At 38.3% G+C, this 16,705-nt stretch overlaps 2 protein-coding genes across 4 annotated transcripts in view; both read left to right on the top strand.

Annotated features, from left to right (window-relative positions):
• Positions 1–14,165, top strand: part of LOC142032288 (PDZ and LIM domain protein 5-like) — an 85,002-nt gene extending 70,837 nt beyond the window's left edge. Inside the window, exons 4-9 of one of the 3 annotated variants that reach the window (XM_075030790.1) lie at positions 3,782–3,824; positions 5,187–5,614; positions 10,290–10,307; positions 10,611–10,783; positions 12,454–12,490; positions 13,136–14,165. In XM_075030790.1, the coding sequence (XP_074886891.1) occupies positions 3,782–3,824; positions 5,187–5,614; positions 10,290–10,307; positions 10,611–10,783; positions 12,454–12,490; positions 13,136–13,229 (793 nt within the window). In that variant the 3' untranslated portion in view covers positions 13,230–14,165. Of the gene's footprint in view, positions 1–3,781; positions 3,825–5,186; positions 5,615–8,251; positions 8,269–10,289; positions 10,308–10,610; positions 10,784–12,453; positions 12,491–13,135 lie in introns of all 3 variants that reach the window. The other 2 variants (XM_075030801.1, XM_075030811.1) reach the window with 2 other exon arrangements.
• Positions 14,166–14,867: 702 nt separating this feature from the next.
• Positions 14,868–16,705, top strand: part of LOC142032284 (PDZ and LIM domain protein 5-like) — a 50,399-nt gene continuing 48,561 nt past the window's right edge. Inside the window, exon 1 of the mRNA XM_075030776.1 lies at positions 14,868–16,673. Within this exon, the coding sequence (XP_074886877.1) occupies positions 16,627–16,673 (47 nt within the window). The 5' untranslated portion in view covers positions 14,868–16,626. The remainder of the gene's footprint in view (positions 16,674–16,705) is intronic.

Here is a 16,705-nt window from a genome sequence, read left to right on the forward strand (position 1 = left end):
ATTGGCTGAGGGTTTGGGCCTCTGTGGTGTGGTTATGCACACAGGACAGCTGAGACTTGTCCAAAAAAAATCCTGCTTTGCATTGAATTTACTTCCATAGTGCTAATTATTGAGATTACAGTGTTTTTGTTGATGGTCGGTCTCTGGAGGTGATGTATCAAATTGTACTCATTGCAGAAGCATGAAATACTGTAGCTTTAGCTTTAATAATGGGTTTTTCTAGTTATTGGTAATTATAGAAGGGATTGTTGAATTGCTTGTGTCTTTTTTTTTTTTTTTAATGGGTGAAATACTTGGAAAGGGAATGAATAAAAGGAGAATTTAAAGAATGAATAGTTTTTGCTGGGCATATTGCTTGCAGCGAAGAGCGGACTAATTCATTTTCCTAATAAGGCTGCGCTGGAAGTTGGAATGTTTTGAATTGCATTAAATGTCATGAAAGTATTCATCAGAGAGGAACGGCTTGTGGTATGTTTAGAGAGCAAATTTGATCATGTTTGGTCAAAATGAACTGTTTACACAGGCTAAATATAGCTTTTTTTTCCTGAAAGAATAAACGACTTAGATGTAGAAGCCTGTGCAAAAACTTTGTGCACTTTCATTTTCAGCATTAGGCTCTCAGTAAGTGATGGCTGCTGCTTCTATTTTTGTTGTTTATAATAATTTGTATGAAGCTGAAAACTGTAGCTGTTAGCCAAGGTCTTTTGTGTGAGTTGTTTATAATAAGCATTTATACCGAGCTTTTATGTCTTTGCTTTGTTTGTATGTTATTGAAAATATTGCATGAACTAATATACTGAACTGCTAGTTTTAAATCATTCAGAAAATAACCTGCTTCAAGCCATCCTGCTTTTCTAATAAGTAATAACACGGCAAGTGTGTCATCTCGTTTTGAAAGTCTTTATCATCAGTTATTCATACATTCAACATGACAAAACCAGCATGAAATCCTAATATGTTTAATTGCTAGGTGGGAAGCAAAGTGCTAACAGCTAAGAAAATGTAAGAGATTCTGCAGTTTAATTATTTTTTTTGCTATGCAGTTTGGTAGTATCTATCAAGAACTTAAGGGAAATAGCCCTGCAGGAAATATTTTCTTAAATGTACATTGGACACATTTCGCTTTTCAACTTAAAGTGGGCATTTCCTTTTGTACTGTCTTGTCTAACCACCGAGCATTTTTCACATTCAGATCCTGGTGGGTCAATTTGCTGGGTGAGCATTTTCTTTATACAATATGGTGTAAATCACAGATTTTAGTCTGATTATGGTCTGAAGTCAACAAGGCCAAGTTAAACTGTTTGAAGTATGTCTGGGACATGCAAATTTATGTCCTTGTTTCAAGTGTGTTTGGGGAAAATAAAGTAATGTTATGCTGTCTGACTCCAATGTTAAAAGAACATTGCGAACATTTCAGTTATCAAGCTTTTTTTTCACCCTCTTTTTCTTCTTTTTGTATGATATTTTTGAGGATGAATTTTGAAGAGTATGTCTTCAGATCATCTGGAAATAGTGGTTTGAAATAATTTTTGCTCAGTGCTGTATTGATGAACGTAGAGCAATCTCATCCATTGCAAACTCAAATTTGATTATATTCTAAAACAAACAAAAAAAATAAGTATGTGCCTTTTATGAGACTGAAACGTCAAGGTCCAGCATTGGCAAAGAGAAGGGTTTTTTTTCTCAAGCATGAAATATGGTAGTTGACTTGAATAATGAATGTCTTTCTACTTCTTACTGTTAGGTCAGCTTAATAAATACACAAAACATTCCAAGCTACTTTATTAAAAAAATGTATACCTAGGATATGGAGTGAGATGCATGTTTCCTTCTAACTCCAGTCTTAAAAAAGAAAGAAGAGTTTCCATATGTATTGGCATTTTTTTTTCCCCCTTCTTGTTGCTTTTGTTGCTGCAAATTGACAACTCTGCAATTAGGAGTGATTAATGATGCACCCCAGTGCTTTGGAGGGCCGGAGGTCAGTCTTCTCATAGGCTGCACGCTCTGTGGGAAAGGGGAGAACGAACCTGTTCCTCAGAGCGTACAAAACCCTCTCTCTGTTGAGAATTACTGTTGATGTGGACATAATGTGTGTCAGCAGTGATGCACAAATGGTGAAGGGGAAGTGCAGAAGATCATCTTCTCATATGATGGTGTTTGGGTTTTTTGTTTGGGTTTTTTGTTTGGGTTTTTTGTTTGGGTTTTTTGTTTGGGTTTTTTGTTTGGGTTTTTTGTTTGGGTTTTTTGTTTGGGTTTTTTGTTTGGGTTTTTTGTTTGGGTTTTTTGTTTGGGTTTTTTGTTTGGGTTTTTTTGTTGTGTTTTGGGGTTTTTTTGGTTTGGTTTTTTTGTTGTTGTTGTTTTTTTTTTTTCCTGCCAACATAGCGTGTGGATTATATGTATCTTCCTTTTTGTAAGTTAGCTACTGAACCTGCAGCAGGATTGCTGTTGCTTGAACCTGATGAGCCCTGAGGGCCAAATGGCTTTGAGGGAAGCAGTAAACATTTTGAACATAATTAGTAAAAAAGAAAAAAAAGGAGGATAAAAAGGAGAATATAAAAGGAGTTGTTAAATGGACCATGTGTGCCTAATTCAAATCTAGTTCTCCACATTTTCCTGGTAGAGATAGAAAAGCTGGTTTATACAATAGAAGTGTTTTAAATTGTAGCCTCTGTTAGCTGATCTCCAGTGAAACGAACCTTTTTGCCTCCCCGGCAAATTATCTTTGGAAATGACAATCCAGCTTCAGTTCTTCAAAACCGTATTTAGCAGATTCATCGGAAATCGGGGTTGTGTGATTTCAGGCAGGATATGATTGCTGGTTTTTGGATCATTAAGGGTGTCAGCTTTTCTGAGCAGCTACCAAATATGGGCAGAAGTGTTCTGAAATGTGGCAAGGAGCCACTTTTCTACTGAAACAGCATGAAAAGAGTCAAGTATATCAGCAGCAATATTTGCAGACAAAATGTTAGTGTGCCAGATTTTTTTGCTGTTTTTTTTTTTTAATTTTGTGTGTGTGTATTTTTGCATACAACTTCATGCAAATCTGAAAAAAACAGTCAAGTGAGATGCCTTTACCTGTAACATGTTGCCACTTCACATTAGGTATAACAAAATCTGTCAATTCTTCATCTTCTTAATCCTTTCCATGGCGGTACTTCCTTTCCTTCCCACTACCCCATAGCAGTTTCAATGCAGCCATTGTTCGGAAGAAATTTTTTTGCCATCTACTGTGGAGTTCAAGTGACATTAACCTTATCTTTGAAGACCAAAGACTGTGCAAAAAGTTTCTGTATAATTTATCTTGCTAAGTCCTTCAGAAGGATTCTTCTTGTTGTTGTTCTAAAAGGAATCTTCCTGTTTTAAGCCTGAATAAAGGTTATGTGATATTTAAAATGCAATTCATCTGATCAGAGCTTTTCAGTTACATGACAGTTTCTTATGAAATGATGGAAAACAATAAGCAAATTGGACCTGAAGTCTCCTAACTGGTGATATGATATTATGAATTTATAAATTAAATAGTACTTGATGATAGATGGTAGAGTTCCTGACATTGTATCCAGAGAAATTAATCTGGTTTGGTTTTGCCTTTTTGTTGTATTAACAACAATGTTGTGGGTTTAACTTGAATACTTCTTGTTTCCTTTAGAGGAAACAAAATGAAATACTTGAGGCATCTGTGAGTGGATGTGGTAAGTTGGAAGAGGGAAATGTTTAAACATTAAAGAACTTGTTATTTATGTTGTTATTTATGATTATGTGTATGTTTTTCCTCTTCCAGAGTGGCTTCTGTACAAAAACCTGATCTTATTAATGTACCAAAGGTATGTTCATCATCGCAACCAAGAAATGTAGCATGTGACACTAACTGTTACCCATCTGTCAAACCCTGTTGTGGATAAGCACTGTCATTCAAACTTTCCTTTCAATATAACTTGCTTGATTTCCATGTGTTACATTAAGAACATTGCAGTGTTTGTATCTTTGAGTAACTTTACTCTCCCTGCGCCCCCCTGCCAAAAGAACTGAGAGACCTGGCAATTTATTATTAAAAAAAAAAAAAAAAAAAAAAGGTAATAAATGTTATCTGCCAACTCTCAGAACATATTTTTAGAAAGATATAGCCGAAGTTTTTCCTCTGTCCCTAAGAGAGAAACACTAGTAGGGCTTTTTGGTGGTGGGGTTTTTTTTCCTTTTTTTTTGTTTTGTTTGTTTCTTACTTGTTTTGTCTTTTTTTTTTAATGGGCACTGAAATCTCCCTTTATATTTCGAAGAAGCTTATCTAAATATTAGAGTTTCAGAGAACAATTCCCCTCACTTTCCTTAGAGCATTGGGGAATTACTTGTTCTTGAGTTCTTCTAATGTTTTGTTCTCAAGCAATAGTTTCAAACCCTCCTTTTTTGATAAGAAGGCTGTTTGCAAACCTGAAAATACTTACAAATGGCCTGTATTTGAAATTCCTCTCCAAAGGACATAAATAACGTATAGTATGTTAGTGTTCTGCTGACCGTGATTTGAAAGGCCACAGTTTGGGAACCACCATGTTAAAACATAGCTCCCAGGAAAAAAAAAAAAAAAATTAAAAAAAATTTGTATTTTTTGTGAAGACGTTGGTGTACATTGATAGAGTGCAACTGGAACAGCTCACTGAGTCCCAAAGCACTAGCCTCTAAAAAATGAGCTCCAGGGCTCTGGTTCCACTCTTACTGATCTGTTGATACAGCCCTTATATACAATGTGTGTGTGTACACATGCACATGCTGTTTGTGTATGGGGAATGTGCATATCTTGAATTGGGTTTGAGAGGTGGAATGTGGATTTTTATAAAAAACACTAATTTTTTCCACATGAGTTACCCGGTGGGTTTTGCAATAGAGTGGCTCTTCAGTTTCTCTTGAATTTGATTTGTGGGGTGTCTGTTTTGGATATGATGAGAGGAGTTAGCATCGTGGGATTTCATATTGACTGTGCATGCTTGGATCGTTCCCTTTCCTAAAACGCATGGCTTGTTTTTTTCCGTACGTTTCATGGCTGCAGTCTCGGTAAAGCTTGCTTCTGTTCTATGCTTCTTCATTCCACGCTAGGTGGGTTATCTCCCGTGAGAGCAGCGAAAATCCCTGCTGAGGAACGTGCATGCGTCTGGCGTGGTTTTGTGTGTTTCTTTTTTGTTTTTCATCTCGCATAGGGAGAACCTACAGAAGTAGTTAAGCCTGTGCCCATTGCCTCTGCTGTTGCGCCCAAAGTCACTGCCACGGCGAGCGTGGCTTACAATAAGACACCGAGGCCGTTTGGAGCCGTAACCTCCTCCAAAGTCACCTCCATCCCATCACCGTCCTCCGCCTTCACCCCGGCCCAGGCGGCGGCTCCGTCCCCGACGGCTGCCGCCCCGGCCCCCTTTGCTGCGCCCGGACTGCATGTTAATGCCAAGCCTAACGCTGAGCAGCGGCCGCCTGCACCGAGCGCTGCTAAACCTGCAGTTAATGTCCCACGGCAGCCCGCCGCCACGCACAATGCCGCCCCGAGCGCCTCGGCCGGCGACGGCGCCCAGGACGTAGCCGAGGGGCCACGACGAGGATTCAGAGAAAACCAGGGGGAGAGTAAACAGCAAAATGGGTAGGTGGGATTTTTTTTTGCTGTGAGGGTCTTGCCTCGCAGGAAAAAAGCTGGGCTTGTTTAAGGGCTAAGTAAAACACAGCTTGGAGGAGTCGTTTAATCCTCAGAAGCGAAGCCCTGAGGAAGGACTCGCATCTTAAAAGGGATGCTTCAAAGGGCTGAGCCAGGCTTTCGGTGGTGATTTTTCTTAGGGGTGACATACCAGCTTATAGAGTGTCACAGCTAAATTGGATCAGGACCACGAAATGCTTTACATGATCAGTTGTATCACAATGCGTTCTGGACCTTACAACAAGCCCGGTATTAATTTTGGTGTCAGTGTCTCACTGTATATTTTGACTCCTGATACGGTGGCTGAAAGCAGCAGGCACTCAAAAATGCAGAGCGGTCTGTCAAGAAGGGTCAGTGGGTGCTGCGACGGCAGGGAATGGGATGCTCTGAAAGACCATCCGTGGTCCCAGCAGGAGTGGTGGAGGAAGATCCCAGAAGGGAGGCAAAGGGACAGATGTCGCATTACTTCTCTGCACAACGCATGAGAAACTTTAAGATGCATTCAGGGAAGTTGGTGGTGTTGAGCAGACTTCTTGCAGCATTATGTGTAAATACCTCAACTTTAAATGTTACCTTTACCTTAAAAAAGCAACACAGATTTAAAACATGAGTAATTTTTGTATTCAGATAATTGTTTATGTTAAAGTGGATATTGGAGACCTAACATTTAAGGGACTGTAAGGCTATATAAAAGGCTTATACTGTATCTGGTGTAGCATCTAGACAGTAAACAATAGATTAGTAAATTAAACTGAGCCCAGCAGCAATCCTGGGCACTCAGACCTGCACTGTTGCCCTGTTTCAGCAGCACGCTTTTGGCCAGGGCAGCCTTGGGCGCTCCCAGAAGTTCCCGGGCAGCGCTTGGGAGCTGCAGCGTCCCAGGGACTGATTCCCAGCCGGGAGAGGAGGCAGCTGGGTGCGAGTGGTCCCATGCCAGTTGGCTTCTGTGCCCAGCAGCAGTGTCTGGCAGATTGAATTAAGTAATAAAAAAGGCAGGAGAGGAGCTGTAGGTTTCTCTTCGATCTTAAGAACGTAAAGCCTGCGCTTAAAAGCTAAAACCTGTGGTTACTATTTCCCATCCCTCAAAGGAAAGGGGCTGGAGGAATAGACCTAGTACCTATCTCCTCTGATATTCTCTCAGTATGTAAAGTATATGAAGAACACTACAGAAAGGTAAACATCCACACCAACTAAAATACAGAATAAACTGCAGTTTCAGTTGAGCTTCTCATGGGGGAAAAAAATTTTTTAGGTACCTATTCCCTTTATATTGCAGTATGAATATTTTCCATATGTGGACTCATATAATGCAGTCTGTATGCATTTTATATCACACCATTGCCATGGTAACTTCCAGCCCTTTCTTAAACAGCTGATGGCGGGGGTCCACACTGCATAGAAGTGGGATGAAATTCAGAGATCCCAAGGACTTGCTTGATGCTGGTAGTCTTGTTGAATACACTTTGCCAAACCATCTCTTATCTTTCCAGGAATGCTGTTTTACCAAATAACTGTGTAAGGAGTAATCAAAAGCAGCAATTAGTACTGAAAAAGAGGAACAATAGCAACAAAATTAAGTCTTCTGGAAGGAAGTGCTGCAGGCGTAGAGTAAGCGCTTGACAATCAAGATCGGATGACTGGGTGAGCGCTGTAACGTGCCCTACCTTACAGTTAGGGGATGAATAATACCAACTGAAGAGTATCGCAGCCGACAGGTGAAGAAATCCCTGTCTCCCTGCCAATCTTGCAGATCTACTTTGGGAAAGCTTGAAAATGTTTAGAGCTGTAAAAACCTACTTTATTTTGCCATCTTTCTTACAATAGTGTGTTTGCGCTATCTAACTCTCTTGCAGTCCTAAGGCAGAAAACAAAAACAAGCAAACAAAATCCCCTAAAGTTATTATATTGGCCTGCCGCTACACTACTTATTTTTACTTAGAAAAATTACATGTCTACAATGATGCTTGACTATCTCCCCACTTAAAATGGAATCAATGACATTCATGAAATATCAGAAACATTGAAGTTTAGAATAATTGATCAGTTTGCAATAAATTCCATTTTGCTTCTGTGTTTCATATTATTCATTTTCTCAAAAAAAAAAAAGAAGGCAACATATCTTGTCATAAATAGCACTGCTGAGCAAATGCAGTTCTTCAGACATGCACCTTGTCATACTCGGAATTTCCTCCCACCCTCCTGGCTCCCCTCAAACCACATTCAGGATGTAAACTATTTGCCTTCACTTCAGGATGGGGAAGGAAGTGTTGTTTCCCTTGTTGAGTCCTGGCTTAGAAAGAAAGCAATTTGCCTTCATTAGGCTGCATGCAGTTATGTTTTTATTATGCCCTTCTTGCCACCTCTTGCATGAAAACGTGCCTGCTGCTTAAAACAGGTAAGATGTCCACATACTTCACTCATTTTAAGCTCAGCTGGGCTAAATTTTTCCCTTGTAGGTTCTCTTGATAATTTTAAGTTTGACTTACGTGACGTATGGCTTTACAAGAGCTTGGATTTTGAAACTCCTGTAATATTTTAAGAAGCAAAGAATGTATTAACACATCAAATACTTTTTTTCCCTTGCAGATAACAACAGTGACAAAGTTAGTATCAACAGCACTGGAGTTGAATTATGGTCGTTTTTCCTGTTGGAATAACCAGCATGTATTCTTGTTTTGCAAAATTATAGCTCTTACAGAGCTTTATATTTAAATTTTGCAAAACAGCTTCAGCTTTTCTTAGTAACTTCTTAGTATAGTAAATGGTTTTGTCTGCATTGGACATGATGTGATCTTGCTTTCCACTGTGTTACATTTTGCAGCTTTTTTTATTCCACAAAACATTTGTGTGGTGTTTGTGCGTATTGATAAATTCTTGGTGAACCTATGGCTGATTGGTGTTGGTAATACAACTAGTAAATGGTGAAATAGAGTATAAAAGCAAAAATGGTTTGAGGACTATGGAATGAAGGGCCAGATGCTGAATTCGTATAACAAAAATAAGAGTAACATCCATATACTGTGATTTGTACATATTAAGGATGATCAATATGATTGAGGTTTTACTGGCTTGTCTTTTCTCCCTTTGCCTCAAGGCTGAGTTAAGGGAGAGCCCATCTCATTGAATTTTCCTTTGTCTCTGGCACCACCTGGTTGCTTCAATAAGTCATTACTACTAGACTCTTAAGCCTTAAAAAAGGGACCAGTAGGATCCACAAGAGAAGTCAGCAGCATATTTTGTTTATAATACCACTTTCAACAAATGTGAAAGACTACTTATTTCACTGTGGTAGTTGCTAGAATGCAGTCAACTGCATGTAAATAATTATATTTCCATGTAGTTCCACACCTTTAATTACTGCTTTAATTTTCAGATGTTATTTTTGCTATTAACTGTTTTGATGCTTTACTTCATTTTTCTCTCTACTTCTTGTACTCCATCCTGGAAATACCACTGTCTTTGTTTCTATACCTCTCCCCCTTTTAGTAACTTTGATACGAGATACATGTACTTCACTAATACTGTGTGTCAAAAAATTCAATCTTTTATATAATTTTGTATGATACCTTACACTTCGTTCTTTCTTTCAAGTATTAAGTATTCTTTTAAGCTTAAGTATTTACTAATGCATTCCACTGAATGGGCCTAATTCTTACTTGTTGACAATTAATAATTTACATCGTTCTCATTCATACTTTCCACCTTTCTTCACCAGAAATACTTTGGACATTAAAAGTACAGCGGGGAAGTAGTGGCAAAAATAAAAGTGACTTTTAAAGTTTTGTTGGGTTGTTTTAGTTTTTTTTTTTTAATTAGAATTGTTATGTCTTAAGAGCTACTTTTGCCCAGTTGATCTTATGTAGATTATGGAAAAGTAAGTGTACATTTTAAAGGGTCTTAAAGATTAATGCTTTGGGATAACAATTGTAGAATTTAGGAGTAATATATATAGTTTGAATCTTCTGTTCCCTTTTCCTAAAGTGATCAGTGCCATTACATGTTCTTTACATCAGTTACTGCAAGCAAAGTTTTAAACCCCTGTATTCTTGCAAATCTGCTAGCGCAGGGATTGGTAGTAGCATATAGGTTACTGTGGGGGAAAATTTCCAGATGAAACGATTACCCCACTTTTTTGACTTTTGGAGAGGATATTGAGCATCAGTATCTCCATGTTATGCTCCAGAACATCGCTACATACACTTTCAGATGGCCTGGTTCTGATCCAGGCTTTGCCAGGCGCAAAAGACTTGGCATGTACTAGGTGGCCCTTGCACACAGCTAGTGCTTTGCCTCTTGTGAACCAGGGTGATAACTTGTCGAGGGGCACCTGATCCTAACTAAGTAGACTGCCCTGCTTTACCAAAACAAATTCCCCTCTCATCCCTGTAAGGAAATCGCTGTGAGTTTAATCTAAGTATGGGAGTTCTGTGCTGTGGTTTTGGTGGTAGAATGAGAATATCACTATTAATTGGATTTCAGTGCTCTTTCCCACAAAACTAATTCAATAGAATAATTAGCTGTGCTTCTATTTCCACTTTCTGACTTTATTTCTTGTTTTCTTTTTTCTTTTTCCTGTTCATGCTGGGAAAACTTTCTCTTGCTGTCTTACTCTGTCATCTCCAAGGAAAAACCCACCCAAACGGTAAAGGCTTAAACGTGTAAATGTCTTGATAACACTGTCTTTTACTGTTTCAAATGTTTCAGCAGTGAAACAAGGAAAAATATTTCAGTTGGGTTAGAGTAATTATAAAGCTGTGTTTGGTTCAGAGAACTGAATCTGTGTTCAGGTGTGCCTGTAGAGCTCACTGCTGCACATCTGCATTCAAACGCAGAAGCTGCCTTTAAATGCTGTGAAAAGTCACAGTTCTGCCCTTGTCTTTGTAGCTACCCCAACCCAGGTGGTCTCTGAAGCTTTTCACTCACTGCTTTCTCCTCCTTAACACAGCCCCCCGCGGAAGCACATTGTGGATACCTATACAGAGTTTTACCACACACCCACCCACAGCGATGCCAGCAAGAAGCGACTGATTGAAGACACCGAAGACTGGCATCCCCGGACAGGCACCACCCAGTCCCGCTCTTTCCGCATCCTTGCCCAAATCACCGGCACTGATCATAGTGAGTAGTTTGGTGTAAACGAAATAAAAGTAATGGCCTTGGACAGATAGGTGTTTTTAAAAGTTGGGGGTGGAGGGAGATAATAACATGGTTTAAGTGGGCATGGTTAATGGTTGGACTCGATGATCTTGAAGGTCTTTTCCAACCTAAATGATTCTATGATTTTATGATTTTATGATTCAGTCACATGTCTTGCATTTTTCCCAATTAGATAATAAATCCAGTAGGCAGAATTTTGGTGAGCTCTTTAAAAGAAAAAAGTTTGAGAAGACTATAGTAGGAAAATATATTTGTAAAACTCCAGCAACTGCTAAATAGTTCAGGCCATATTCATTACTGGACATTTTTCCTGATTGAGTTGAATATTAATATATTCTAGATAAATTTTAAAATTTCCATTTCTACTCCCAAAGATATGGGCAGGTATGTATTTGTTGTTTCTTTCCCCTCCTGTATAACCAAAATGGTAATGTTCCTGTTAAAATTCAATTCTCCAGAAAAATTAAGGTGTTTTCAGGCATGTAGAAAATCTTTGACAGTCATGCAAAAGTATGTGATCTGCAATGATTTAACCAATCCGAAGCATAAATCCATAGTTCCTCAGTTTATTCCCACATCATGTTTCCGTTCTCTGCTCACATTATGATGTGATTACATGTACTGTGAACTGGAACAGATGATGCAGAGAAGGTCATTCCCAGTCATATAATTTTGTGGTAAGACTTCATATTATGCTCTCAGTTACAATTAATTAGGTGAGATCTGTAATGTTGTGTAAAGGCCATCAGAAGTGCTATGAGGAGGTTTGAGCTCAGTTATATTCAGACTGAGGCAGTTAATGCAGAGGTGATTATTTCATTCTTCTGCTTTTCACAGCTAGTGCTACAATAAAGAAGGCAGTGAGGAAAACAGACCCCCTTCCTGGGGGCAGATTTGATTAAATCAACTATTGATTTTCTGGTAGAATTACTCTAGAAGCCAATGGTAACATGTCCCCAAATAAGGATTATTGTCCCTGCATGATAAATCTTCTGAACTTGGACAGTTCCTTGATTGTTTTGTGGTCCTGCGTTGTGCTAATCTGTTAATGGATCATTGTCTATCTTCGGATTCTCGTCATTAATCCTTGTAAGGGCAGAGTGCAAGACCTGAACATCAAATAACATGTCATCGAGTACTGATGAATTAATCACGTTGACAAGTACTATAAGAAAGTGACTGCAACTAGGTTTGTCAAATTTAAAATCAGGGCTGGGAATTTAAATTATCCCGTGTGCAGTCCTCTAGCACCTTGACGGTTCACAGCCTGACTGCAGACAGACCCTTGGATTATCACCTGATATAAACCCCCAGATGTTCGTCCAAAAGAAATACCTCCCAGCTTCCATTCATCTTCCCCTTCTCAACTCACCTTTCTCAATGCCGATGTGGAGAGTGGGCCAAGGGAAAGGGCAGAGAGCAGCAGAGCCACCTTTCAGCAATCCTGCTGGCAAAGGGGCTCTTGAAGTTTATAGACATACCTCATTTCCACTGGGGTGTATTTAGAATCGAGGAGTCCTAACGAGCCTTGTTGTAATCTCCTGCTCTGGTAAATGCGTTGGCACAGGGCAGAATCTCACTGTATGGTGGTACCGTGCCTTTGAAAATAAAAATTTTCTGTTTTCTTGCAGTGAAAGAACCAGAACGTGAAGCTGCAAAGAAGACTAAGTGAGTTGATGTTTTCCATTTTTATTACTTTTAATACTGTGCATGTCTTAATTCTTAACTGATAGTGTTTGATGCATTTGTGTGACATCTGGGTGTTTTAAAAATGTTGCTTCTTTTTTTGCCTTCTACTTCAGCATGTAAAAATCAAGATATTTTTCTGCGTAGACCGACCTTTTAAAATTTGTTGCTGCAGTCCAGTATTAATGCTTGTGCAGGAGTTTGAGACTTTCCATAAACTTGGACTGATTTGGTTTTCTGTACAAGGTCAGCTTGTTGACGTGTTTTCCTCTTCCTAAATCTAACCAGGCATTTTTGATTTGTGTGTGGATCAGATTGCAAGGCATAGCTGGAAAATATTACTGTTCTGGACTGCGAACGAGGGTCAGCTGTCTCCTTCCTTTGGGATAAGTTGTTCAAAATGAGGACCAACCCGTGGCTAAATCTAATGGTTCTTGCAGTCAGTGGGAGTTTTTCTACTGACTTTACCTAACACTAGATCCAAGTTTTGGGCAGAGAGAAGGGCAATGTGCAGATAGAAATAGTGCATGGAGATTGCATGCTTGCTTGTGAAACTGCTTAAGACAAACTTTCTTTCTTTCTTTCTTTCTTTCTTTCTTATTTTTCTTCTGTCACTTCTTTCCACAGGGAAAAGGTTCCCATCCACGTCTTTAGCCCCAAATATACAAAATTACGTGACTGGCACCATGAAGTCTCAGCACGTGTTCTTAATGTCCAGTGATTTTACCCAAGTTGCAAAAGCAAAATACAAACACTTCCTTCCTTTCTTCTTTTCCATCTGCTTTGCAAAAAAAAAAAAAAAAAAAAAAAAAAAAGAGAAAAAAGAGAATTTATTTCGCTAGCCTTACTGTGAGAGAAATTCTAGCCTTTTCTATACTTTTCTAACACTTTCCTACTGATGTATAAAAAATGAGATTAAAATGTTTTTGTGCTAATCACTAGTTGACAAAAAATACGTATTTAAAACAGAACAACTTGGGTGACTGAATCTCCCAACGTGGGGGAGGAGAGATGGCTGTTGCAGTTCTTTTTTTGCCTTAAAGGAGTCATTTGCATTGCTGAGTTTGAGTTACTGTAGGTTGTTAGAAAGCAGAAAATTATGAACAAACGAATAAGAAATTGTATTACTTTGATTTTGGGGCTGAAGGAAGAAGATGAAGAGGGACTGTATGCACTTGTTTCAAGCTATTGTACTTACCAGGATAATTATCTTGGATTTCACTAGATTTTCAGCAGGTCAATTTTAGAGTGGTTGTAAATGTTTTACAAAGTAGAGCAAGAAGACAGACTGCTTTTAAGCAAATCAAAAATAAATAATAATAAAAAAAATTCTGATGTTGTGAATCGAAGTGCAAGCTCAATATAAAGATTCTGCTGCTTAAACTAGTAATATGTTCATATTGTGGAAAACTTAGAAAAAAATGAGCAGAATGTTGCTGTGTACCTGTAAGAGCTTCAACACATCCTCTAACAAGAACAAGACAAGACAGTAGTATTTATTTATTACAGAGTGAAGCTCATAGGCTTTCTTGTGTTTATAAAAGCTTCATGGCCCTGTGGTTCTCCTGTAAAATAATGTATTATAGTAGCTACACATTCATTAATTTATGCTTTCTGAAGCTTGAAGAGTATTTTAATAAAAGTTGCTTTTATCTTAGCTCTGTCTGTTTTTCTTTCGAGTCTCTCTGACTCCTTGAATAGTCTTCTTGTGCACGGAGCTGTAATTTCATTGCACTTTCACAGGTTATAGTAAGGGAAATAATTAAATCCCTGCTGTGTTGTAGAAACAATCCGAATTGTATAAAATTACCACAGTAGTAGAGGTCCTCATCATGTTAAAAATGGGGTATGAGTTTGTGTTTGACATGAGATTTGCAGAAATCAATAAAATGATTGACTTTTAGTGGGGGACCACAGAAGTAAGAATTCTGCTATGTAAAACTTGCTCTTGGCTTTTGCAATGCTTATTGAATCAGAGAAGTTTCAAACCTCAAAGGTGAATTGTAAAGAACATATAAAAGCCCAATCTTTCATAATTGCTTAATGAGAACCATTGCAATTGGTTTGTAGTTTGTGCAGCTGACCTACATGCTTTTCTGATGGAATTAGTCCTGTGAACAGATCGACGTCCACTGCAAATGATTCTGCAGACTTGGGGGCGGGGGGAGGTGGTGTGTGTGGTTTTTTTTTATTCCACAACTTGGAAAATTGAAAGGAATGGAGACCTTTGGAAGCATTTCAAGCTTGTGTTTCCTTTTCAGATGGTTTATACTGCTATACAGTGCAGCAGTAGCTTATGCTATTTGTCATTTTATCTTTAGGAAAAGCCAAACAGAAAATGGAGACTTCAGGTAATAGCCAAGTTATCTAACACTAACCGTCACCGATGTGGATGCCTAACAATGCACAGCATAAAGTACAGTTAGATTTGCACTGGTAATGATGGACCAAGGCATATCACATCTTACACACCTTTTGGGTTAACTCCTTAGGGATAGTAGGGGAAAATGTTCACTTCAATAATTTCACTAAAGATTATTTTGATGAGAAGTGCCAATTAGTTTAATACCCCACCCCTGCCATCGTGTAACTCAGTAGCGAGTACTGTGTTACTAAACCCAAGCATGTTACTGAGTGCACATACACCACAATATAATTATTTGATAGAATACTGCTTATTAAAGTAAGAATGTGAAGTAGTGTTAAAAATGTTTTGCTGGGTTTAAAGAATTTTTAGTGAATGGAAAGGAAGATGGGAGTTTCAGAGGGCATCAGTGCAATGAAAACTGTGAAAGGATATTACTTAGACTCTCTGTAAAGTTTTCTTCATAAGGGCAGAATGGTCTGACCTTCAAGTATTTTTACATTTTGGAGATGTCCCTAGGTAATAAGAATATCTTCATGTTGGTATTTAACTTACCATTATGTTTATTTATCTTAACAGCTCTTATCCCTTTGAAGGGTGAGCTGCTTTAGCAAGAAATGGAAGAAAAAGCCTCTCTAAATAAACCAAAGTATAGACGCCTCTGTTTTGATTAAAATTAAACATAGATAGTCATAAGGTCTGTCTATTGAGGATATGAGAATAGTCTGAGAAAGGCTACCAAAATTATTGGTTTCCTATAAATTCATAGTAACAAATCACTAGTTCCAAAAATGTTTTATGAATGTGTAAAATGAATTTCATTTACTGTTTTAATGATGTCATCTCTTTGCCCAATATCCCCATTGCACAACACTTGTTGACGTTAAATTTTGGACTTTGTTATTGTTTCCAAAACAACGGACTGCTTTTCCATTTGCATGTGGATAACATGCCCTGGCTCATGTCTGATTCCCAGCATACATCTGATCTTTGAAAAAATATTCTGAGTGGTTTTTGATATAAATGAATAAGCTTACATTTAAGAGATCACCTGGAAAGATGAGTATGGTAAACAATGAAATAGAAACCTCTCTTCCATCTGTAATCTACAGATAAATATCCCAATCTAATAATATCCAACTTTTCAGGCAGGCATTATCTAAGACAAATGCCCTGTGGATTTTTTTTGTTATTGTTTATCCCTAAACTGTAACCCACTAGGGATTTTTTGTGTGGATAAAACATCAGCAGCTGGAAGGACAGGAAATAGAATTGGAAAGCCCTCTCTGAAATGTGTAAATTGCAACTCTTAAACAAGTTACTTAAAGCTTAGAAAGGCAAAGTCTAGCCTTTATGTAAAGTTTACTTATGTGTTTTAGTAACTAATTAGTTCTAATTCTGCGGCACCCTATCTCCAAGTATGTTTTACATGTTCACTTTTAACCATCTCCTTTTGAGCAACCAGGTACAGATTTCATTTTGGCCTTAAATTATGGAGTCAGTTCATTGTCCTGGGTGAGAGATGTGTCTGGATTTTCCAGATTTGTAGTTTAGCTAATCCATAGCCACTGGAAAATATTTGTCCCATTCTTGGTCAGTCCTGAAACAATCTGTCATAAATAATGTATTTATTTTTTCCCCTCTATGTCATAAATATCTGTAAAGCATACCTGCAGATCTACCTAATGGAGCAGGAGAGCAGGATACCTGTATTAATCTGAATAAAAGCTCTGTAGCTACGCAGACTTTGGAGATGCCACCTGTACCAGAATTTCCATCTGCACCTTTACCACCTATGAGGTCTGCTCCCTCGTCATTCCTAAGTCTGTTCA

The sequence above is a fragment of the Buteo buteo genome, chromosome 1 (assembly GCF_964188355.1).
Source record: "Buteo buteo chromosome 1, bButBut1.hap1.1, whole genome shotgun sequence".
Lineage (NCBI taxonomy): Eukaryota > Metazoa > Chordata > Aves > Accipitriformes > Accipitridae > Buteo > Buteo buteo.